General features: G+C 42.4%; 1 protein-coding gene across 1 annotated transcript in view; it reads left to right on the top strand.

Moving 5' to 3' along the window:
- HCRTR2 (hypocretin receptor 2) overlaps window positions 1-23,649 on the top strand; it is a 48,234-nt gene extending 24,585 nt beyond the window's left edge. Inside the window, exons 4-7 of the mRNA XM_069973420.1 lie at window positions 5,308-5,423; window positions 11,970-12,193; window positions 16,643-16,764; window positions 23,406-23,649. Coding sequence (XP_069829521.1) covers window positions 5,308-5,423; window positions 11,970-12,193; window positions 16,643-16,764; window positions 23,406-23,635 — 692 coding nt within the window. The 3' untranslated portion in view covers window positions 23,636-23,649. The remainder of the gene's footprint in view (window positions 1-5,307; window positions 5,424-11,969; window positions 12,194-16,642; window positions 16,765-23,405) is intronic.
- Window positions 23,650-25,126: the final 1,477 nt, after the last annotated feature.

The following is a 25,126-nucleotide window of genomic DNA, read 5'->3' as shown; positions in this document are numbered from 1 at the left end:
AATATATTATGGTCACTATTACCTAGGTGACCCCCCACCTCTATTTTTGATATTCTGTCTGGCCTATTGGTTAAGATCAGGTCCAGAAGGCCCCCCCCTCTCGTTGGTTCCTGTACTAGTTGGGAAAGGTAATTATCTTTTACTATTTCCAAAAACACGCTTCCCTTCCTGGAGCTGCAGGTTTCTGCTTTCCAGTTTATATTTGGGTAGTTAAAGTCCCCCATAATAATGACTTCCCCCTGCTTCGCTGCCGCATCTATTTGTCTATTTGTGTTTAGTTCTGCATCAAAGAAGCACAGTGGCCCCATAAAGTAAATCTGTAAGGACATGTAGCCACCCCCAAACAGTCAGTACCACGTTGTACAGGTCCTTGCTCTGTATCCGGTTCTAAGGTTGGTTTTTCTCCCTGTGCCGGTATTTTGGAGAAAAAGTTGTTTTAATTCTGTGGCACAGCAAGACAAGGAGTCAATGTGTTGTGCCCTAAGCCTGCAGCACCTCTCTCCCTACCTCCATCCAGTCCAGGGGCATGCTAAAATGAAGAGAGGCCGGGAAAGAGGCGCTGCATGCCTAGGGCACAGATGCTTTAGGCCACGCCACATTGACTCCCCGTCTTGCCACCGCTGCAGAAATGAAACAACTTTTTCTCCAAAATACTGGCACCAGGCGTGAGGACCTGGGGATGGCTACATGCCCTTACAGATTCACTTTAAGATACAATGGCCTTAGGTTACCATAGTCTCAACCTACAATCATTGAACCATTGAATCATCTGATTTGAGACCAAACCAAAGTAATTTCTAAGCTGCTTTTGAGAGTAAATGTCAGCTTAGCAGAAAGGGGGGAAAGGGAAGATGCTTGATATCTAATGTGATACAGTACAAAGGTTTTTTTTTTATATTCTCTTGTACTACTGTGCCTGTTTAAGGTTTTCTTTAAACTGGTCTGTGGAGTTTGTCGGCAGTTTTACAGGCATATTTTGGGTGTTTATTTATTTCCTTCTTTATTCAGTAATTTTTTAAACCTACCTTATAAAAGACTATAGTAAAGTGTCTGGGGAAGGCGGGGGGGGGGGGGGGGGGGGAAATACCAAACATCAAATGGTGGGTTAAGTGAAGATCACTCACGTAAGTGTCTTTTATACTTCAGTATAGTTTCTGCTTCCACATTTTTTATTTATGTTTTTAACATTTCAGGAATAGCAGAAGAAAAACATGTTTTTTTTCTTTTCTAGGAATGCTTCATGTAAAAACACCCTAAATAACTCACTTTCCTTTTGCAGCAGTTTAAGAATTCTGAAATAATTGCAGCAATTTAACAGTTTTACATAGTGAAGCTCTGAAGACTGTAATGTAATGTCAAGTACTTTTAGTTGTTAATAAATCTGTGAGCCAAGGTACTTTTATGCGGAAGAGCACAAATTTTTGCATAAACTAATGGAAGAAATAAACGGCCGCGAATATTCTTGCTAACACCTGATATACTAGTCACAAATTATGGACAAGAGCCGCTTTTAAGGAAATAAAAACATGTTTTTTTTTTTCCTTCTAATATTTTATAATCCTTTTAAATAGTAACTCTGGGCATTTATTGTTTTGCCTTATTTAACCCTGATCCATAATCTTCTAGATTGTATATATTTGTTCTTGTACTTGTAGAATTTCTTGGGTTACTGGTTACTGTAACTTATTGGTATGACTGAAACTTCCCCAAATTCACAGGCTACCTGATTTAGGATCCTTTTACATGGCCCAATATGGGCACTCATTCAAAAGGCAGGATCAACCACTTGGCCAGGCCGCATAAACAATCACTGTATTGTTAGTGCGGCCATTTCAATATATTGCAATTGGTCGCATATTTCTCTGTGTAAACAGCTATAAACTTTGAAGCCACACAAGAGACGTGATCAGCTGACGAGTTGGCACTTTCCCGAGTCGTTTCTAGCAATGCTCCTGGCTGATAATTGGCACAACTTTTTATGAGGGTTTTTAGTCTGTATAGGGCAATTGCTTAGTAATAGTACATTAGAGGTAGTTGAGACCATTGAGTAAGGCTCACATGCATTTTCATTGCATTCCGGCAGTATTTCATTGCAGTAATTAATGATTTCATTGCTGTCCTTTATATTGTTACTGCAATGAAACTTAAGTGTGTGCGACCGTACCATAAAGGTGAATTAGGCGGCAAATTAAGCTACTTCTATCTAAACTGAAAATACAGAGAATTTCTCCCATAATCTGGAAGTTTAGGTATCCATGACAACAAACCATGCAGTGACCTCTATTCTGGTCCAATGGAGGTTGTGTACATTTCCGTTAGGCTAGGTTCACACTGCGTTTTCAGCATCTGTTTAACGGATCTGTCTTTTTTAGCGGTCAAAAAAGTAGTGTCAACATTACTTTATTGTGCGTCAAAAAAAAAAAAACGGAAAAACTGATCAAAAACGGATGCACACAAATGCATCTGTTTTTTGCAATCCGTTTTTAAAAAAAAGAAAAACGGATCCGTTAAACGGATGATGAAAACGCAGTGTGAACCTAGCCTTACCAAGTGGTTGATTATTATGGATAATCAAACTTCGAGAGAAATTCAGCACTGATAAGGCAGCAGGAGTAGTGTCAGGTAAGCTTTAAACATATATAACATTCATTTCACAGTGCCCACAATTAATTTAAAGGGGTACTCCTGGCAGGGGTTATTTTTAGGGTATGGCCAGGGAAGGGGTGGAAATAGAGACCGCCGGTCACTTACCTTCCTGGTTTCAGTGCCGGGTCCCGGATCATGCCGCCCCGTTCCCCCGTCCGGCCACTGCTTCCTGGTCTGAGCTGCTGCTTGAAACGTGACATCTCAATGCAGCTCACTATCCGCAGTTGAGGCGGGACTCTGCTCCGACGTCTGAATGGCTGAGCTGCCTTGAGACATCACGTCTCAAACCACAGCTCAAACCAGGAAGCGACGGCCGTATTGGAGAATGCGATGATCCGGGACCCGGCACTGGAACCGGGGAGGTAAGTGACCGGCAGCCTCTATTTCCAACCCTTCCCCGGCCATACCCTTAAAATAAACCCCGCCCGGAGTACGTCTTTAGGGTGCGTTCACACCTACATGATCTGCAGCAAATCTGCAGCAGATTTGATGCTGTGTTCAGTTATTTAAATGAAATCTGCTGCAGACAATCAGCTGCAGATCCTGTAGGTGTGAACGCACCATTAAAGTATTTTATATGTCATGCAGTATAACAATCATAGTAAGTTACCTTGAGATGGTATGTTAGCAAAGAGAGTGGGAATCTCCAAATCCCAAATATTTTGATGTACATTTTATTTTCTTCAACAGAAGGCATATAATATAAACTGTTAAGATGATAAGATGCACCTGATTATAAGGAAAAATCCCAAGACAACTAAAAACAAGAAACAAAAGTATTTCATGTTAGGGTACAAACCCACTTGCCGGATCCGCAGTCCCCTTGCTGCGTATTTGCAGCGAGACTCGCTGCGGATCCGGCCCCTATTCTTTCAATGGAAGACAAAATCGCAGCAGGGATGTACATCCCTGCTGCGATTTTGTCTGCAGCCCGCCCCATTTCCCCCTGGCCAGCAGACATTATGCATTACCAGGTCCCTGTTCCTGCTTGCTTCGGGGCTCGCGGTGTCTTCACGGCCCGCCTGACCAATCAGTGCGCTGTGGTGGGGCAGTGCACTGATTGGCCGGGCGGGATGTGCCAGGAGCCGCCGAAGCAAGCAGGAGCCAGGATTAGGTAATGTATACTGTATCCTGCCCTCCCCCCTGCAGCCCCGATCACCCGCAGCCCCCGGCCGCACCATTGCCCCCGGCCACACCATTGCCCCCAGCTGCACGATCGCCCCCAGCCGCACGATCGCCCGCAGCCCCCGGCCGCACGATCGCCCCCAGCCCCCGGCCGCACGATCGCACCCAGCCCCACGATTGCCCGCAGCCCCGCCAGACGATCGTGCGGCCGGGGGCTGCGGGCGATCGTGCGGCCGGGGGCTAGGGGCAATGGTGCGGCCGGGGGCTGCGGGTGATCGTGCGGCCGGGGGATGGGGGCAATCGCGCGGCCGGGGGCTGCGGGCGATCGCGCAGCCGGGGGCTGGGGGCAATGGTGCAGCTGGGGGCTGCAGGCGATCGTGCGGCCGGGGGATGGGGGCGATCGCGGGGCTGCGGGCGATCGTGCGGCCGGCGGCTGGGGGCGATGGTGCGGCCGGGGGCTGCGGGTGATCGTGCGGCCGGGGGCTGCGGGCGATCGTGCGGCCGGGGGCTGCGGGCGATCGTGCGGCCGGGGGCTGCGGGTGATCGTGCGGCCGGGGGATGGGGGCAATCGCGCGGCCGGGGGCTGCGGGCGATCGTGCAGCCGGGGGCTGGGGGCAATGGTGCAGCCGGGGGCTGCAGGCGATCGTGCGGCTGGGGGCTGGTGGCAATGGTGCGGCCGGGGGCTGAGGGTGATCGGGGCTGCAGGGGGGCGGGCAGGATATGCATTACCTGATCCTGGCTCCTGCTTGCTTCGGCGGCTCCCGGCACGTTCCGCCCGGCCAATCATTGCGCTGCCCCGACGCAGCGCACTGATTGGCCGGGCGGGCCGTGAAGACACCGGGAGCCCCGAAGCAAGCAGGAACAGGGACCCGGTAATGTATAATGTCTGGCGGCCGGGGGGTTAATAGGGCGGGCTGCAGACAAAATCGCAGCAGGGATGTACATCCCTACTGCGATTTTGTCTTCCATTGAAAGAATAGGGGCCGGATCCGCAGCGAGTCTCGCTGCAAATACGCAGCAAGGGGACTCGCTGCGGATTCGGCTAGTGGGTTTGTACCCTTAATCAAACTTTCCTGGAGGTCCAACGGCTGGAAGAGTCAATGTTATTAACTTTGGAGGTCTAGGGATGAAGAGGGGGTCAGTCGGCAGATCTTGTTAACTTAGTGTTATTATATTCTGACCACTAAAAAAATTACAATGATGCATGTAGTTGTTGGCCGGTTACAGCACGAATGTAATATCCTTTATTTCTACTATGCTTGTGGAAAAGCGGCCTTAGGCCATGTTCACACAACGTATATTTTTGGAAAAGTACAGCCGTTGTTGCCAATTGTATCAACGGCTGTCCTTAATACGAAAAAAAAGTTTATCTTGCCTTCTATGGAATCCCCGCCGGAGCGTAAACAAGTAGTATACACACAACATTTACAGGAGTTGCAAATACAGAAAAAAAGCAATGTTCTGGCACACTAGTCTTCGTCAAGAATACGTTGTTCAGTAATGTGACTATAATATTTTTTATGTTCTTTTTTTTAGGAGAAATTTACTCTAAAGTTTACCATATTTGTTTCTTCTTTATAACATACATGGTTCCATTATGCCTGATGATTCTAGCATATTTACAAATTTTTCGAAAGCTTTGGTGTCGTCAGGTGAGTACGAGTCCAAATGTTTTTGTCGCTCTGTAAAATGAAGCATACTGAGGCTTTGTTCACATACAAAGAAATTAAGGCAAAATACAGCCGTAAAGAATACAGCTGCATTTTTAAAGTTAGGCTATGTTCACACTACGTAAAACTACGGCCGTAGTTCTCGCCGCAGAACTACGGGCGTAGTTTTGCGGTGTGTTACATATTCTTATGTGCAATGGGATCCCGGCCGGAGCGTACACACATCGTATACGCTCTGGCCGGGATCCCATGAATCGCTGGAAAAAACTGACAGGTCAGTTTTCTGCAGCCGGAATTCAGTGAATTCCGGCCGCAGAAAGACCTGTCAGTGCACACAGTGAAGCGAGCGGCTCCGGTCGCTTGCTTCACTGTGGGTTATGGGAAGCTCTAATGCGGGCGCGCATCAGAGCTCTGGGGCCAGACAGATCATCCGGCCGGTACTTAAGTACCGGCCGCAGTAATCCGGGCACAGACCGGCCGTTCCGTGACCCGGCCGGGGTCACGGAACGGCCGGTCTGTTACGTAGCCTAATAGTGCGCTCTGTGGAAGCCAATGGAAAATTGGCTGGTAGTGCATGCACCATATAGAGTAACGGCCATAAATGATTACGAATAGAGATGAGCAAACCTTGTGCATGGTTGGGTTCATTCAAATCTGAGCATGCAGCATTTGGTTACCTGGACCTTGATTACAGCCTTCAGGATTATATTGGGGGAACACGGCCATCTCGATAAATAGACAGTCGCTATTAAAAACATGACCTTTATGAGCGGCCATCTACTTAACAATCCGAAGTGGGAACATAGCATATGACTGTATCCAGGTTCACTCATCTCTAATTATGACCATCCAAATAATGAACATGCTCTTTATTTATGATCTGCTTTGCAAAATATGGCTGCTATACTGGTGTTGTTATCTTTATTTACACTTTTGGGCTAGGTTTGCAGTACGTAAAGATTACATCCGTCTTTCATAATAAGCCCCACCATTGTGCAAATATCATCCGTTTCAAGTTATTTGCTCAATGACGGCCGTTATTATAAAAGGCGGACGTTATTTTTACAAAATGTGAACATAGCCTAAGGCTTTAAAGAGAGCATACTTTTGAAATTGAAAATCATCCATCAGTGCATACATTGTATTTGGAAAAAAAATTGTTGTAATTAATCATAACCATAAAAATATTTAACATTTAATGTTTAACATTCTTTTAAGGCTATGTTCACACTACGTATATTTCCGCTCGTAGTGCGAACCGCGAATATACGCACGAAGTTTTGAGGTTGATGCGTTCGCTTGAAAGTATACGATATACGGCCGCACAATGCACACTACGTATGAGCTTACAGCCGGATCGTATACGCCGCCGGGAAACATGAACAAGACCATTGTTTGAGGACGTAAATGTTCCAACTCACGGCCGTGGATTTCCATGCGGTCCCGTACAGAGTACTTATTTCAGTCAAATTGAAATCGATCCAAAAGGTTCTGTGAGTTTTATTGGGCTGGGCGAAGATTTCCAAGTAAATGACCTGCTTCAAATCGCTTCGAAACAAGCTAGGGAAGCATAACTGTACTACGGGCGTATGTTCGCAGTGCCTACGCATCCAGCCGCATGTCGATTTTTCCCACGCCCGTAGTTTCAGCCGCACATGTAAGGCGGCGTAAGAACTGCGAACGGATTCGTACGCAGTGTGAACGTAGCCTAAGGCTAGGTTCACGCTCTGTATCTGTGCGGCTGTATTGCGGGCGGTAAATGATCGGCCGGATTTTTCCGGTTCATGCGTACGCTGAAAAGTATACGATATACCGCTGCACAGTGCACACTATGTATGAATCTACGGCCCGATCGTAAACGGACCCGTAAAAATGAACAAGACCATTGTTTGCGGCTGGAAATGCGGCCGTGGATTGACAGGCGGTCCGTACGGAGTACTTCAAAAATAGCCGGCAATGAAGCCGATAAAAGTTAATATATTAAATTAATAAAACACACGTAGTCCACGGAATCCGACGTAATCCACAGGATACCGATATCTGAAAAACAAAAAGGGAGAAACACACAAAAAACACACAAACAGGAACACAACACCCATCATTGTGAGCGGTGTTGTGCTCCTTACAGTATGCAGCATCTTTACAGATCGCTGCTTACAGTCTGGCCCCCAAGGGGTTAAGGGAGGATGTATTGTATCCCCCTTAACCCCTTGGGGGCCAGACTGATGTCAGACTGCACCCATCCCAGCAAGGAAGGGGTTAAGTGACCCCCCTTCCTTGCTGGGAGGGGTGCAGTGCTGGGGAGGGGGTGGGGATAACACTATACTCACCCCGATGTTGTTTCTTCGCTGGTCCGCAGCACAATGAAGTCACTGTACTGCGGACCCGCTAATTATATGTGCGCTGAGCCGATCAGCCAATCAGCTGAGCGCACATATAATTCTAAATGTTTCTTCTAATAATGCTATTGTGATAACATAATTAGAAGAAACATTTGATGTTTTAATTAAAGTAAAGTGATGATTAGTACAGAATGCTCTATTGCCGGCAATATGAATTAACGGCTTCCTGGAGCTTCCTGTACTAATTAATATTTAATTAATAAAACACATTTTCGTTGTAATAAAATCAGTTTTGTTGTTCAATAATTTAATTTAAACGAATCCATTATTGTGCAATTAAATATACTGTCAAAAAATAAATATATATATAAATATACATTTATTTATATATATTTATTTTAACAGTATATTTAATTGCAAAATGATGGATTCGTTTAAATTTAATTATTGAACAATGAAAGGGACTTTATTACAACGAAAATGTGTTTTATTTTTTCAATATATTAACCATGAGAGGCATCGGCATACTGCAGAGGATCGCAAACCCCGGTAATAGCAATTCATGTAAACTGTTTCCCTGCTTTCCCAGATGCATCCAGAGGTGTTTGCATCACTTTCTTAAGATTTTATTTGTTATTTTTAGTTGAACCAGATTTCTAAGTAAATGACTGTATGTTTTCAGCCGCATGTCTATTTTTTCCCACGGCCGGAGTTTCATCCGCACATTTCCAGCTGCATAAAAAATACAGCCGCACACATACAGAGTGTGAACATAGCCTAAGGCTAGGTTCACACTATGTAACTGTGCGGCTGTATTTTTTTATGCGGCTGTAAATGTGCGGATGAAACTACTACCGTGGGAAAAAATAGACATGCGGCTGAAAACTTTCAGTCATTTACTTAGAAATCTGGTTCAACTAAAAATAACAAATAAAATCTTAAGAAAGTGATGCAAACACCTCTGGATGCATCTGGGACAGCAGGGAAACAGTTTACATGAATTGCTTTTACCGGGGTTTGCGTTCCTCTGCAGTATGCCGATGCCTCTCATGTTTAATATATTAAATTAATAAAACACATTTTCGTTGTAATAAAGTCCCTTTCATTGTTTAATAATTAAATTTAAACGATTCCATCATTTTGCAATTAAATATACTGTTAAAATAAATATATATATAAATGTATATTTATATATACATTTATTTTTTGACAGTATATTTAATTGCACAATGATGGATTCGTTTAAAATAAATTATTGAACAACGAAACTGATTTTATTTCAACGAAAATGTTTTATTAATTAAATATTAATTAGTACAGGAAGCTCCAGGAAGCCGTTAATTCATATTGCCTGCAATAGAGCTTTCTGTACTAATCATCACTTTACTTTAATTAAAACATCAAATGTTTCTTCTAATTATGTTATCACAATAGCATTATTAGAAGAAACATTTTGAATTATATGTGCGCTCAGCTGATTGGCTGATCGGCTGAGCGCACATATAATTAGCGGGTCCGCAGCACAGTGACTTCATTAACCCCTTCCTTGCTGGGATGGGTGCAGTCTGACTTCAGTCTGGCCCCCAAGGGGTTAAGGGGGATACAATACATCCTCCCTTAACCCCTTGGGGGCCAGACTGTAAGCAGCGATCTGTAAAGATGCTGCATACTGTAAGGAGCACAACACCGCTCACAAAGATGGGTGTTGTGCTCCTGTTTGTGTGTTTTTTTGTGTGTTTCTCCCTTTCTGTTTTTCAGATATCGGTATCCTGGGGATTACGTCGGATTCCGTGGACTACGTCGATGACCAGCGGTTGTTTGTTGCTTTTTTTAATAAAATGGTCAATGAGGGGTGTGGGGGTGTTTTTATTTGAATAAAAAAAATTTTTAACTTGTGTCTTGTCTTTATTTCTTTACTTTATAGACTTAGTAGTGGAAGCCGTCTAATAGACGGAATCCATTACTAAGTTGGGGCCTAGTGTTAGCCGGTATGAAATGGCTAACACTAACCCCCTATTATTACCCCAATGCCACCAGGGGTACTGGGAAGAGCCGGGTGCCAGTGGTCCCGGAGCGTCAAAATTGGCACTCCTGGACCGGGCGGCAGCAGGCTGGTAAGATTTAGGCTGGGGAGGGCCTAAACCAATGGCTCTTCCCACCCTGGTGTTACCAGGCTGCTGTCGTTTGGTTTTTAACCCGGCTGGTTATAAAAATAGGGGGGACCCTATGCAGTTTTTTTTTAAATAAATAAATAATTAAAAAAAAACGCATAGGGTCCCCCCTATTTTTATAACCAGCCGGGTTAAAAACCAAACGACAGCAGCCTGGTAACACCAGGGTGGGAAGAGCCATTGGTTTAGGCCCTCCCCAGCCTAAATCTTACCAGCCCGCTGCCGCCCGGTCCAGGAGCGCCAATTTTGACGCTCCGGGACCACTGGCACCCGGCTCTTCCCAATACCCCTGGTGGCATTGGGTACTGGGGTAATAATGGGGGGTTAGTGTCAGCCATTTTATACCGGCTAACACTAGGCCCCAACTAAGTAATGGATTCCGTCTATTAGACGGCTTCCACTACTAAGTCTATAAAGTAAAGAAATAAAGACAAGACACAAGTAAAAAAAAAATTTATTCAAATAAAAACACCCCCACACCCCTCATTGACCATTTTATAAAAAAAAAAAAAAAAAAACGCTGGTCATCGACGTAGTCCACGGAATCCGACATAATCCCCAGGATACCGATATCTGAAAAACAAAAAGGGAGAAACACACAAAAAAACACACAAACAGGAGCACAACACCCATCATTGTGAGCGGTGTTGTGCTCCTTACAGTATGCAGCATCTTTACAGATCGCTGCTTACAGTCTGGCCCCCAAGGAGTTAAGGGAGGATGTATTGTATCCCTCTTAACCCCTTGGGGGCCAGACTGATGTCAGACTGCACCCATCCCAGCAAGGAAGGGGTTAAGTGACCCCCCTTCCTTGCTGGGAGGGGTGCAGTGCTGGGGAGGGGGTGGGGAGAGCTCTTTACTCACCCCGATGTTGTCTCTTCGCTTTTCCGCAGCACAATGAAGTCACTGTGCTGCGGACCCGCTCTTTATATGTGCGCTCAGCCGATCAGCCAATCAGCTGAGCGCACATATAATTCTAAATGTTTCTTCTAATAATGCTATTGTGATAACATAATTAGAAGAAACATTTGATGTTTTCATTAAAGTAAAGTGATGATTAGTACAGAAAGCTCTATTTCCGGCAATATGAATTAACGGCTTATGGAGCTTCCTGTACTAATTAATATTTAATTAATAAAACACATTTTCGTTGAAATAAAATCAGTTTCGTTGTTCAATAATTTAATTCTAACGAATCCATTATTGTGCAATTAAATATACTGTCAAAAAATAAATGTATATATAAATATACATTTATTTATATATATATATATATTTATTTTAACAGTATATTTAATTGCACAATGATGGATTCGTTAGAATTAAATTATTGAACAACGAAAGGGACTTTATTACAAAGAAAATGTGTTTTATTAATTTAATTTATTAACTATTAGAGGCATCGGCATTCAGCATCATTGCCGGCTATTTTTGAAGTACTCCGTACGGACCGCCTGTCAATCCACGGCCGCATTTCCAGCCGCAAACAATGGTCTTGTTCATTTTTTACGGGTCCGTTTACGATAGGGCCGTAGATTCATACATAGTGTGCACTGTGCAGCCGTATATCGTATACTTTCCAGCGTACGCATGAACCACCAAAAATACCGCCGCACAATTACAGACGCAAATACAGCCGCACAGTTACATAGTGTGAACCTAGCCTTAAGCTGTATTTTTTTTTTACCTATTGTAACCTTTTCCTCTCATGTACCTTACTTGTTTTCCTCCTAAAGGGACCATCTTATTCTCACTTTCTAATATATTTTAAATTTTAAATTTCGTGTTATGATTCTTGACATGTAAAAAATCAGCTGTTAAGTTGGCAGGCTAGCTAAAAACGGACTGCTTTTTTATGTATTACTGCACTGTGGCATAGATTTGAGAACTAGTGTGTAATAAAATTGATGACTGGAAAAAAAAACACTCTTTTTTTCAAGCAAACCCAACATACTGTACCTACATATAGTCAATCAACTTATTATAACAATAACTCTTCATTAATTACTTGTCAGATTCCAGGAACATCATCCATAGTTCAGAAGAAGTGGAAACCCTTACAATGCCCAATCCAATCTAAGGGGCAAGGGCAACAAGCCTTTAAATCCAAAATTAATGGTGTGGCTGCTGAAATCAAACAAATTCGTGCTAGGAGGAAAACTGCTCGCATGCTCATGGTGGTCCTACTGGTGTTTGCAATATGTTATTTACCCATCAGCATCCTTAATATTCTGAAAAGGTAAGCTGTTGTCTTTATTATACTAATAACTATAAATATTTACAAAATTTAAGTTTTCATGGTAATTATCTAGCCAGTGTTTCTTTACTGGTGATCTGTTTTTCATGGGTTATAACTAGAGATGAGCGAACCGGGACACAGTGGTTAGGGGTGATACTCAGCTGTTACAGTATGTATGACTCCTAGAAGATTTTGTTTGTTTGCATCCCAAATGAAACAACATCTAGAAGCCCGGGTGTTTTACGTAGACACAAGCTTATACTAAAATGACAGTCTCTTAAATCGACTCTGTATCCACCAAACCGCTAGTACCATTAGTTTGATGAGAGTAAATCCTTACCGGTTGTGTTGTTTAAAATGTGCCCAGTGCCTTGGTTATAATAAATGTTTTTTTAATCTGTAGCGCTATGTCATACTGGTGTGGCCTAGAGTGTCTGTGTCTCAGGTCTTCAATGGCTCCAACAGAGTCAGACTAGGAGAAAATGTGAGGTTTTGGAAAAGTGCAGAGTCTTACTAGGCCGATTACCGGCTCTTCAGGCCAAGTGTTTCGTGTAACAGGACATGTTAAAAGGCTAAGGATCAGCCAACATGCACAATGTCAGCTGATCATGGTCTTTCAACATGTTGAAAGAGCACAATTTGTGCAGCGACAGTCAGCAACACTTTGCTGTGCATAATTAGAGTGGCGGTAGTAGACCAACACTAACTTCAATGGGGACCACCTCCCCCCCCCCCCCCCCCCGCTGCTCCCTGCTCGATGTCTGTGTGTGTAATAACACAAGTAGCGAGCGGAAACGAGCGGGAAGCAAGTGCTGAGTTGACAGGTTGGCGCTTGCTTCCCCCTTATTAACATGCCATGTAATAAACCCTTAAATGTTTGATCAGCAGGTTATGCAGAGATTACCTGGAATGTATCTGGGGGAAAAACGAAACAAAACAAACAAACAAACATCCTCTCAGTCGGAGCCAGATAGAGAAGAAAATCAAAGGTGGACAACTCAGGCAATCAGGAAAGTCAGACACTTAAGTTACTGTAATATAATCACTTAAAGGGTCGGCTCCAGGTTTTTGCGGGCCCTTCGGTGACAGAGCCTCAGCGGGCCCCTCATCCATCCACTATGCACCCATCATCCACACACTTTGCACAATCACTTGAGACACCACTAACATTCACAAACGCACAATACTGATTAGAGATGAGCAAACCGGGTTCGAGTCGATCCGAACCCGAACGTTCAGTATTTGATTAGCTGGGGCTTCTGAACTTGGATAAAGCTCTAAGGATGTCTGGAAAACATGGATACAGCCAATGACTATATCCATGATTTCCACATAGCCTTAGGGCTTTATCCAACTTCAGCAGCCACCGCTAATCAAATGCCGAAAGTTCGGGTTCGGATCGACTCGAGCATGCTCCAGGTTTGCTCATCTCTAATACTGACTGACACACGATATTGACTGACACACAGAACTTACAGCTCAGTCTTCTCCCTCTTCCTCTGTCAGGCTGATACCCACACTGCAAGGTTGAGGACCTGTGGGCCATGTGATCAGGTCTCCACCTCCTGTGTCTTCTGATATTCAGCACTCACCCTGCACTACAGTGAGTGGACTGAACATCAGAACACTGGGCCCTTCTCCCTCTCTGGGCCCCTAGAGTTGCTGTGGGCCCCTCACTTGCCCTGGTAAACCAACACCCCTAATCACTTATATGTTCTTCAGAGCTTATGTAGCGCTAATATCTACCGCCAAACAAGGGGATATTGGATAGTGTATAGTCTTTGGTAGTGGCGTGGCAGAATAAATATATATATATGTCAGTTTTTGGCAGGTGTGGAGAAAATGCTGCAAGGCGAGATGTCTCCCATCAGACAGGGATTTGATTGGCTCCAAATTTATTCTGCAGCAGGATAACAAGCTCACACATACAGCCAATGTCTATAGGAAATATCTTCAGCATAAGGAAGAACAAGGAGTCCTGGAAGTGATGATTTGGCCTCACAGAGTCCTCATCTCACCATCAAGCCTGTCTGGTGTCACATGAAGATATAGAAGGATTTGAGCAGGCCTAGGTTAGTTCTAGATGTTTGGAACAACCTCCCTTCCAAGGTACTACGAAAACCTGTGTGCAAGTATATCTAGAAGAAACAAGATTGATCTTCTGTTCTGCTTTGCTTTTTAATTGATAAAAAAAAAAAAAAAAACCTATTAACACTTCTTTTTTGAAAGCATTCTTACTTTGCAGCATTTTTTCCACACATGCCCTGAACTTTTGCAAATTACTCTAGCTATCTATTTATCTCAACCAAAAACTGATTTTGGGGGAGATTTATCAAACATGGTGTAAAGTGAAACTGGCCCAGTTGCCCCTAGCAACCAATCAGATTCCACCTTTCATTCCTCACAGACTCTTTGGAAAATGAAAGGTGGAATCTGATTGGTTGCTAGGGGCAACTGAGCCAGTTTCACTTTACACCATGTTTGATAAATCTCCATTGTGTTTACTGTGCAAAGTAGAAGCAGATGGAGACAATGGTGGACAGATACTACCAGACAGGGGCTGGTGTAGGCTTATTAGCCCGAGAGAGGCCAGAGTATAGTGTAGGCCCATCCCTCTGGCGCCCCCTTTAACACGGTGGGATGGCACATAGTATGCCATCAAATGGTATGCCAACAACCAAATTCTTTTTCTATAACAGTTTTGCAGTTCTAAATATATGTATATGGCTATGTTCACACGACGTCCAAAAAAAAGGGAAAATGCGTCCGCTTTTTGTGTTTAAAAAGACGTCCGTTATTGCATCACTTTAATTGGCTTGACTAAAATGCATTGAAGTCTATGGAATAACAGACATCTTTTTTTTCACACATTGTATTAAATGCAGCTGCCTCAAAAGACGTCCATTATTCCATAGACTTCAATGCATTTTTGTCAAGTTTGTCAAGTTGTCAGTTTTAATGATGCAATAACGGACGTCTTTTTAAACACAAAAAGCGGACGCTTTTTACCTTCTTTTTTTTTTTACGTTGTGCGAATATAGCCTCAGTCGCAAGTCTTGGCGGCATACTGTTGCAGTTTTTCGCTTTTGTGTCTGTATTTCAGCTATGGCAGCATGCACCTGCATAGTGTTAATAGTGGTATCTATCTATCTATTGTGGGAGGATTTGCTAAGTAGAGTGCAGGATTGCAGTGTGAACAGCAGTCAACAGGCTCAAATGAATGAAGTCCAAGTACAGGCTTTGCCTGCCTTTATTATCCAATACAAGAAAACAGCCTTGGCTTTAGGCATAACACAAAATAAACTCTGCTTGTCCAGCCCTAACTAAACAGAAGCCCTGTCTATACGCTACGACTAGCTGCAGTCGCACGAACATGACATATTATATACAGTCCAGTGTTTTACCTTGGTCAGGTATATGGCTTCTTCTGAGGCTGCAGCCTCCCAGCACTCTCAGCTGCCCCCGGCCTCTCTCTGTCCATGGCTCTGCAAAACTTTATGGAGCTGCTGATGATCCAGCCTCAGCACCTGTGGCGTCTGATGCCAAACAATATCTGGAGTGGAGGAAGTGGAATGGACAGCCCCACTACCAAGCCTGCCACCCATTCCTGCCCCACTACCAAGCCTGCCATCCATTCCTGCCCCACTACCAAGCCTGCCACCCATTCCTGCCCCACTACCAAGCCTGCCATCCATTCCTGACCCAATACCAAGCCTGCCACCCATTCCTGCCCCACTACCAAGCCTGCCACCCATTCCTGCCCCACTACCAAGCCTGCCATCCATTCCTAAAAACCAGGCCCAAACACATTTTATCTATACATACCCAGCAACGACCTTTGCTGGAGATCCCATCACATCCCTGGTTTTTCCATGTCTCTATCTATCTATCTATCTATCTATCTATCTATCTATCTCCTATCTATCTATCTATCTATCTATCTATCTATCTATCTATCTATCTATCTATCTATCATCTATCTATCTATCTATCTATCTATCTATCTATCTCCTATCTATCTATCTATCTATCTATCTATCTATCTATCTATCTATCTATCAATCTATCTGTCTCCTATCTATCTATCTATCTATCAATCTATCTGTCTCCTATCTGTCTGTCTGTCTATCTATCTATCTATCTATCTATTATCTATCTATCTATCTATCTATCTATCATGGTTAACAAATTAAAAAAAGAACGGGAGGGTGCTCAGTGAGAAAAAAAATCTGTGGTGTTATCCTAGACTTGTGGGCACAACCAATAAATGTATAAAATAACACGTATGTATGTAATATATTTTAAAAATGTATAAATGTTATGTTTATGTTATAAGTGGCTTTGTTTCACAGTTGTTCACTCCTTCAGCTATTACCTCTATTGATTTATTTTTATTGTTTATTATATATTATGCGTTTGACTATGAAAATATTTGATTTCATTTCTTAGAGTTTTTGGAATGTTTGCCCAGACAAATGACAGGGAAACAGTATATGCCTGGTTTACATTTTCTCATTGGTTGGTGTACGCTAATAGTGCAGCTAATCCAATAATTTACAACTTTCTTAGTGGTAAGTTCTGTTTTCTTACTTACTTGGTATTTTGGACCTATGAAATGTTTATTTTTTGTTAGTGAAGTTATAAGGGTTTGTTCTTTCTAGGATCATTTTGAATTTTTTTCCTTGCACAACACATACTTTTTCTTTTTTTCTTTTTTTTTTAGAAATAGATTACAGCTATTCCAGCATATTTTGGGGGCTCATTTTTGTGCCACAATCTATAATTTTATTTATAAAAAGCGATAAAAAAATTCTTATGTACATCCCAAAATTTTTTATAGCTTTTTATTATTTTTTTTTAATGGAAAAATGTATATGAAATGTTTATGGAAAAAAATAGCAATTTTTGTGTGTCCCCCTCCTCTTTTCCTTTACTCTGTTCACTGTGCAGGACCAAAATTGATATATTTTAATAAAACAGGCAACTCCGATACCATATGTTTATATTTATTTGACACATTTTCATTTGTAAAATGTGAAAGGAGGTAACTTCAACTTTTGTTGGGGAAGGGATTTATAATATTTAAAAAAAGATTAAGATTTTATTTTTTACACCTTTTTAGTCAACCTAGGGGACTTTTATAAGCAATCATTAGATTGTTAATACTAATCAATGCTATACTCTTGTGTAACATTGATCAGCTGAATCAGCGCTCTGCATGCTTGAGGCAGACTCTCGATGCAGATCGCAAATCCAACATGACAGAATTTGTCAGGGAAAGTGATCAGTGCAGTTATGCTGTGGGGTTTCCGGTCAGTCACAGGTATTGCTCTTGTTATGTTTAATGTATCTCCAATAAAAATTGTTCACCTAATTGATGCAACTATAAACACTAACTAATTGGTTAGTGTTTATAGTTGCATCAATTAGGTGAACAATTTTTATTGGAGATACATTAAACGTTAAGTTTTAATTTACCCTTGGCAGTGATATACATTTGGAATTGAGGGTATTATATATCACAGGTGGCAGTGAAATTGCTCTTGTTATGGCCTAAAGGGAACTAATCAACACACGTGCTGATTGGGCAACCAGGATGGCTGCACGCATGTCACAGCCGGCTCTCCGGTGGTGAGTGGGCTTCATGTTGGGTAAAATGCGTGAGGCAAAGGGAGAGCCATGAACTCGTCAACTGGACTGGGCTTTGACTAGTCACAGCTCTCTATCCTGTCGGCGTTCTCCGCAGGTGATTGTCATCTATATGCTGTTTAATAAGAATAGGTGATAAACAAGTAAGTAATAATTGCTGTATATGCATTTTCCCAACTCAACTTGGCTCAGGCCAAACAAGACTAAAATCACAGCTATTGCCATGTTCTAGCCAAAGCTGTTAGCCACTTTGAGCTTTTATGTCCAAGCATAGATAAAAAAAAGTTAGAGAGTTATAGTATAGATGGTAGGGATGGTCCGAACCTGCCGAGGTTCGGGTTCGTACGAACCCGGACTCTCGGCAATGATTCACGCTGTCTTAAACCTCCGTGCAGAGGGTGGATACAGCGGGAGGACCGCCTGGAAAACCGTTATACAGCCACAGCCATAGGCTGTATCCCAGTTTTCCAGGCAGTCTTCCCGCTTTATCCACCCTCTTCACGGAGGTTTAAGACAGCGGGAATCATTGCCAAGAGTCTGGGTTCATACTAACCCGAACCTCGGCAGGTTTGGACCATCCCTAATGGATGGCTTAAATTAGCTCTGTGCTTCTTGTTAGCAAAAAGTAAAGTAAACCAACTTTATTATGCATATCACAATGTGATGTGAAACATTTTATTGTCCAAAAACTGACAAGAATTTTAAGAACTGCTTTGCATATCCCGGTTCTTGATAACAGGAAAAGCAAGTCTTTTTGTCTTATAAGATATATTACAAAGTTTCCTATAGTTGCTTGCTCTATTGATCTACAGCATGCAAAGCCTGTTGAAATGTCAATGTCAATTTAAACTAAATATTATAAGAGCGAGCTTTTAGAGAACAGAGTTTACTTATTTATTGTACCATTAAAGTATTTTGCAGATCAAAGCTTTAACTGTCTAAAATAGCACCACGTTATCCTTTCTTCTCTACATCTAAATCAGAGACAATTATAGCTAAAAGCAATATCAAGATGGTAAGATAGTTAAGTGTTAAGACATGAAGGGACGTCAAGTGTGAGCAAAGCCTTGTTGGTTTAAAATCTAATGATAATTCCAGGGTAGTAATGGAAATTCAAATTTGAAGCCATGATTCCCCAAACCTTAACCCTTTGAGGACCAGGCCCAAAATGACCCAGTGGACCGCGCTAATTTTGATCTTTGCGCTTTCGTTTTTTCCTCCTTCCCTTCTAAGAGCTCTAGCACATTTTTAGTTTTCTATCTACAGGACCATGTAAGTGCTTGTTGTTTTTTACAAGAATAGTTGTACTTTGTAATGGTGTTTTTCATTCTACCATAACATGTATGATGGAACCCCAAATATATTATTTATGAAGATATAAATAGGTGAAATCGTAAAAAAGAGCAATATGGTAACGTTTGGGGGGTTCCTGTGTCTACGTAATGCACTATATGGTAAAAGCGACATGATACCATTATTCTATAGGTCAGTCCGAACACAACCATATGCAGATTACACAGATTCTCTAATGTTATTTATTTTTTTTATTAAATCCTATTGTGACTCTAATAACGCTTTTATTTTGGGGTGTCATTGGGGTGTCATTTTTTCTGCCATGATCTCTAGTTTTAACTAATACCATATTTGTAAAGATCGTACGTTTTGATCACTTTTATTAATTTTTTTATATATTTTTTATATGTAACATAAAATAGGTAATCCGCACACTTTGTTCCCTCTTTTCGTCTACGCCGTTCACTGTTCGCAATGACGCTTGTTATATTTTAATAGATCAGACAATTACGCACGCTACGGTATATTATCTGTTTATATATTTATTTATTTTTATGTGTTTTATTTATATAATGGAATAGGGGGGTGATTTGAACTTTTATTGGGGGAGGGGCTTTGGGGTAGTGTAATGTTTTTTACTTTTTTTTTTTTTACACATTTTAAGTCCCTTTGGGGGACTTTTACATACACTTGTGTGACGACCGGTACGTCCAGAGCTATGAAGCGCAATCCGGAGCAGAGCGCGCTTCATAGCTCTGGACGTACCGGTCGTCTGGGCACAGACTTCCAGGGCGTGCCGATATGTCCTTTGTCGTCTAAGGGTTAAGTAAAAATCTGCCTTTTAAATCAGATATGTTAGGAAAAAGTGACCCATTGTTAAAACCAAGTTTTAATGTTAACTCCTGCATGACCCATACCATACATGTACGACATGGATGACTGGAGGCATTAGTGCGGTGCTTTTTACACTTTTTGTTCTCAGGCCTCAAAAGACAATGTATGTTGAGGGTGGGGCTTCTCTTACTAACACATACTACGAAGCAGTGCCAGATACCGCTATTGAATATGTAATATCCCAGAGCAGTGCCAAATCAGCACCAGAGTGCAAAAATAAATACTGCTTCATCTGTAGTAAACCAACATTGCAGCTACAGTATAAATACTTCTCTATCAGTGACCAACCAAAACCATAGTGCAGCGAAAAGAAACTTTTCTACCTGTGGTAAACAAACAACACATTGCACAAATACATACTGCTCCACCTCTAGTTATCAATCAACACAGTGCAGAAATAAATACTGTTCCACCTGTAGTAATTCAACACCACTGTGTAGCAATACATGCCCATCCACCTTTAGTAAACCAAAACTGCAGTGCAGCAATAAATACCCCTATTTCAGTGACAAACCAAAACCACAGTGTAACCCAGCATCACACTGCACCAATAAATAGCACTTTAACTGTAAAACCCAACACTACACTGCATCAATAAATACTGCTCCACCTGTATAACCCAACACCAGGCTGCACCATAAATACTATTCCACCTGTATAACCCAAAAACATGTTACACTAACCAATACTGCCCCATCAGTAACCCAACACCCCACTGCACCAATAAATTCTGCTCCATCTGTAACTTTGCACCAATACATACTGCTAAACCTGTATCACTGACAATCAACTTTTAAACAATTTTCTCAAATTTATTATATACCACTGACCTTTGTAGAAAACTTTTAAAACTTCCCCTTTATTAATAGACATTTAAAAACATCAAAACCATGTGTGCAGGTTTTTTTTATACAGCCTTCACCTTAACATCGTATGAAACATCAGCTCATTTGTACACTGTTCATATTGCACTGTGAATATTGCACTATTTCACATTTCTCATAAGTGCCAGTTGTGCATATTGCAGTTTTCCCAATATATTTACATCCTGCTTCTTCTTTTTTTTTTTTTTTTGCTTAATTTAAGTTCAACAATTTGCAATCATTTTTTCTAAAATTGAGCATGGGGGGCCCACGGGTGAGTCGGGGGGCCTCAGGTGAGGGGGGGGGCGCATGTGAGCTGCGGGGGGGTGCTAAGGGGTGAGCGGGGGGCACAGGTGAGGGGGGGGCGCACTGTTTGCGGGTCCGCGGGGGAGCGGGGGGGCCACACTGTGTGGGGGTCCATGGGTGAGCAGGGGGGCCCACACTGTGTAGGGGTCCTGGGTGAGCGGGGGGGGAGCCACACTGTGTGGGGGTCCATGGATGAGCACCAGGGGGGCACAGTTTTGATGGGCACAGTGTAGGGGCAGCAGCAAATGAGCTCAAGGGAGGGGAGGCACACAGTGCCGTGACCTGGGGGGAGGGAGACAGTGATCATCAGCAGCAGCAGCTGTCAGTGTCTCAGTGTCCTCCTTCAATTCAGTGGACAGGGTAAGAAGCGAAGGGGGGCACAGTTTGGACAGGCACAGTGTGGGGCTGGTCGCAAGTGAGCTCAAGGAGGGGGGGCACACAGTGCCGTGACCTGGGGGGAAGTAGACGGTGATCATCATCAGCAGCAGCAGCTGTCAGTTTCTCAGTGTCCTCTTTCACTTCATTGGGCAGCGTAGAAGCACTAAGCCAGCCCATTGAAGAGACGGAGGACAGGTGACCCCAACACTGAGGGTGGGGGCCAGGAGCAGGGAGCAGTGTCAGAGTGGACTGAGACATGATGATTCAATGCATTTAATGGGGGTGAATGCATCTAGATAACAGCAAAACTGTGCAGAATCCTTAATAAATTGATATTGGAAAGATGGAAAGCTATGGGTGGGCAACGTATTAATGCAAAAATAATTTTCGGGGGAATCTTTATTATTATCTCACCAATTTCTTGACTGCTTTGTCTCATTGACTTGTCATATCATATTGCCTTTGTTTTTTCATAATAAAAAGATTTAAAGTGTAACTGAGGTGTCAATATTCTGAGAACTTAAGCTACCATCATTGGCCACTTGATGGCAGAATATACACATCAACTGTTAAACTTACAACAGTATACTATGCAATTATTACAAAACCCTAATGCTGTAGAGGACATTAGATTACAGATATGATGAATGTCCCAGCAGCTACCTAAGTCATGTGCACTATACAGTAACGGTCAGTAACGGTACTGCAGATTGCCATGATATTTACATGAAACAGATCACTAATCTCAGGGCCAATGATAACACTGTTGGCTGCCGGTTAAAGCACTCAATACAGTGAAATTGTAGGTGCATTGCTCCCTAGGAAATACAAAATATGCAAAAAAAAGCCTATGGAGCCTCACTGAAGAGTCTCAAAACACAGGACTAGCTAGATATCCCTCCGGGAAGGATCCAGCTGAAGGGTGGTTCCGGTAGGGAAACCAACAAAACCACCATATTAGGTGGTCCTAAAAGTCAACTTAATGATGAGGGAAAAACCAAGGTCAGGTATCCATCCACAGACAGCTGTTTCGGGGTGTTGCCCCTCATCAGTGGGGAGCAGGATTCTGGCTAGGCGGGAGCAAGGCCTTGTAGAGTTATAAGAGAAACAGATCACTGATCTCAGAGAGACCAGCCAATGATAACACTGTATTCAGCGCTTTAACTCACAGCTGACTGTGTTATCTTTGGCTGGTCTCCCTGAGATCAGTGATCTTTTTCCCTAAAAGCTCTACTACCTAGCCAGAATCCTGCTCCACACTGATGAGGGGCAACACCCCGAAACATCTGTCTGTGAATACCTAGCTTTGTTTTTTTCCTTGTCATTGCATTGACTTATAGGGCCACTGAATATGGTGGTTTTGGTGGTTTCCCTACAGAAGCCCCCCCCCCCCCCACACACACACCCTGGGCCCTTCCAGGAGGCATATCTGGCTAGTCTTGTGTTTTGAGACTCTTAAATAAGGCTCCACAGGCTCTTTTTTGCATGATATTTACACATCAGTGATTGCCTTTCTTTGGAACATGAGCATTGCCAGGTAAAATCTAGGTGGTATACTGTATTCCCATTAACAAAAAGCGAGGTCCAACAGCACTGTGTGTAGAGTCCAATAGATCAGTAGAGTGGTGGATGCAAGCTAGAACACTGGCAAACCCCAATATAGAAGGAAAGTCCAACAGCATCCAAGCCTGTAATTCTTCAAATTTTATCGTATAACCCAGTACAAAACATTAACATTTAACCATAAAGGTCTTTGTCGAGCCACTCTCAACACAACAAAAACTTCAAACTATAACAGCCTGTTGCAATTCTTTTATCCACTTTTTTAGGTAAATTTAGAGAAGAATTTAAAGCGGCCTTTTCGTGCTGTTGTCTTGGAGATAACAATAACCAAGAGGAACATCTAACTCGCGGAAGAGCAAGCACTGGGAGTAGAAAATCACTGACTACACAGATCAGCAACTTTGATAATGTGTCAAGAATCTCAGAACATGTTGTCCTAACAAATATTAGCAGCATGAACACAAATGGTACAAATGAGCAAACGCAAAACTGGTAACGTTGTAAATGAATGTCGCACACTGAAGTTTCATTATGGAAAGAAAGTTTTTTTTTTTTTTTCATACTAAAAAAAAAAGTAATATTTTTATTACTCGATTCACTACAACATTGAAGAAGCCATATGTTAAGGATTATTTATGCCCTCAACAAAAGAATATATTATTTTTTATAAAAATTTTCCAGAACAGAAACTATATCTGTATATATGGATTAAAGATTGCTAGATATAAGTATATCACTCCGACAAAATGATGTCCGCCATTTAATGACAAATAACGCCCACTTTTTTAAAACAAAGGCCTTTGTTTTACAAATACCTGCCGTGTTTTCAAATAACAGGTGTTATTTGTCATTAAATGATGGCGGTCCACTAAAAACGGGCATCATTTTGATGGTGTGTGTGAACATAGCCTCAAACTGCATCTGTTACCTGGAAAAGTATTACCAAACCACCAACTGTTTAACAGAAGTCTTGATAAAAGGAAAAAGGATAGTAATTAGAGATGAGGGAACCTGGAGCATGCTTGAGTCCATCCGAACCCGAACTTTCGGCATTTGATTAGCGGTGGCTGCTGAAGTTGGATAAAGCCCTAAGGCTATGTGGAAAACATGGATATAGCCATTGGCTGTATCCATGTTTTCCAGAAAACCTTAGAGCTTTATCCAAGTTCAGCAGCCCCCGCTAATCAAATGACGAACGATCGGGTTCGCTCATCTCTAACACTAATACCTTCACTTTTGCTATCAGTGCCTGTAATCATATGATGAACGCTCTTTAATTCTGGAATAAAGTGTCAATATTTGGCATAAGTTCTGCAGTAAATTGAAGTATTAAGTAGGCCACTCCTCTTTGACACTTCAGTGCATACTTTATTGGAAAATAAATGAGCAATTTTCCTAGGATTAAAAGGATTAAATCTGTCACACCAAGAATCAGCGGGCTTGCCCCCCAGTACTCTGTGACAATGCTTGAAAATAGAACGGCGCAGTGTGTGTAAACTGGGTGGTGGTTCAAAAATAGGACCAGACCATCCCCGTACTGGTGCCAATCCGTTATTGTAAAATACCTGATGGTAGATTCTCTTTAAAAATGCTTTTATCCTTTAGTGCATAGAGTCAAAGAGACATTTCCAAGCTCCAGAAGTGGTCAGGGTTTTAACACCTCCTCGCTCCCCAACCATTCTCAGCCTTGCTTGATTGATAGAATTCTTCCAGAGGGACCATTGACTGCATGCACTTACAATGCAGTCAACAGCACTTCTGGAAGTATTTCATCTCAAGCGAGTGTCAACTATCTTTACATTTTAACAGCATATCCTGCCACCAGCAAAAACTGATTGATACAACTTAATGTTTGAAAAGCAATACATAAAACTTTTTTTTTAAGCACAGGAATGAGGTTTGAAAACATGGCTCAGATTCCAGCTGACTGTCAATCAGGGCATTCCAGCTTACAGCAATTCAGAGGCTTGGGAATGCCTCTTTGACT

The sequence above is a fragment of the Dendropsophus ebraccatus genome, chromosome 6 (genome assembly GCF_027789765.1).
Source record: "Dendropsophus ebraccatus isolate aDenEbr1 chromosome 6, aDenEbr1.pat, whole genome shotgun sequence".
Taxonomy (NCBI): domain Eukaryota; kingdom Metazoa; phylum Chordata; class Amphibia; order Anura; family Hylidae; genus Dendropsophus; species Dendropsophus ebraccatus.
This window is presented reverse-complemented; position numbering and strand designations above follow the sequence as displayed.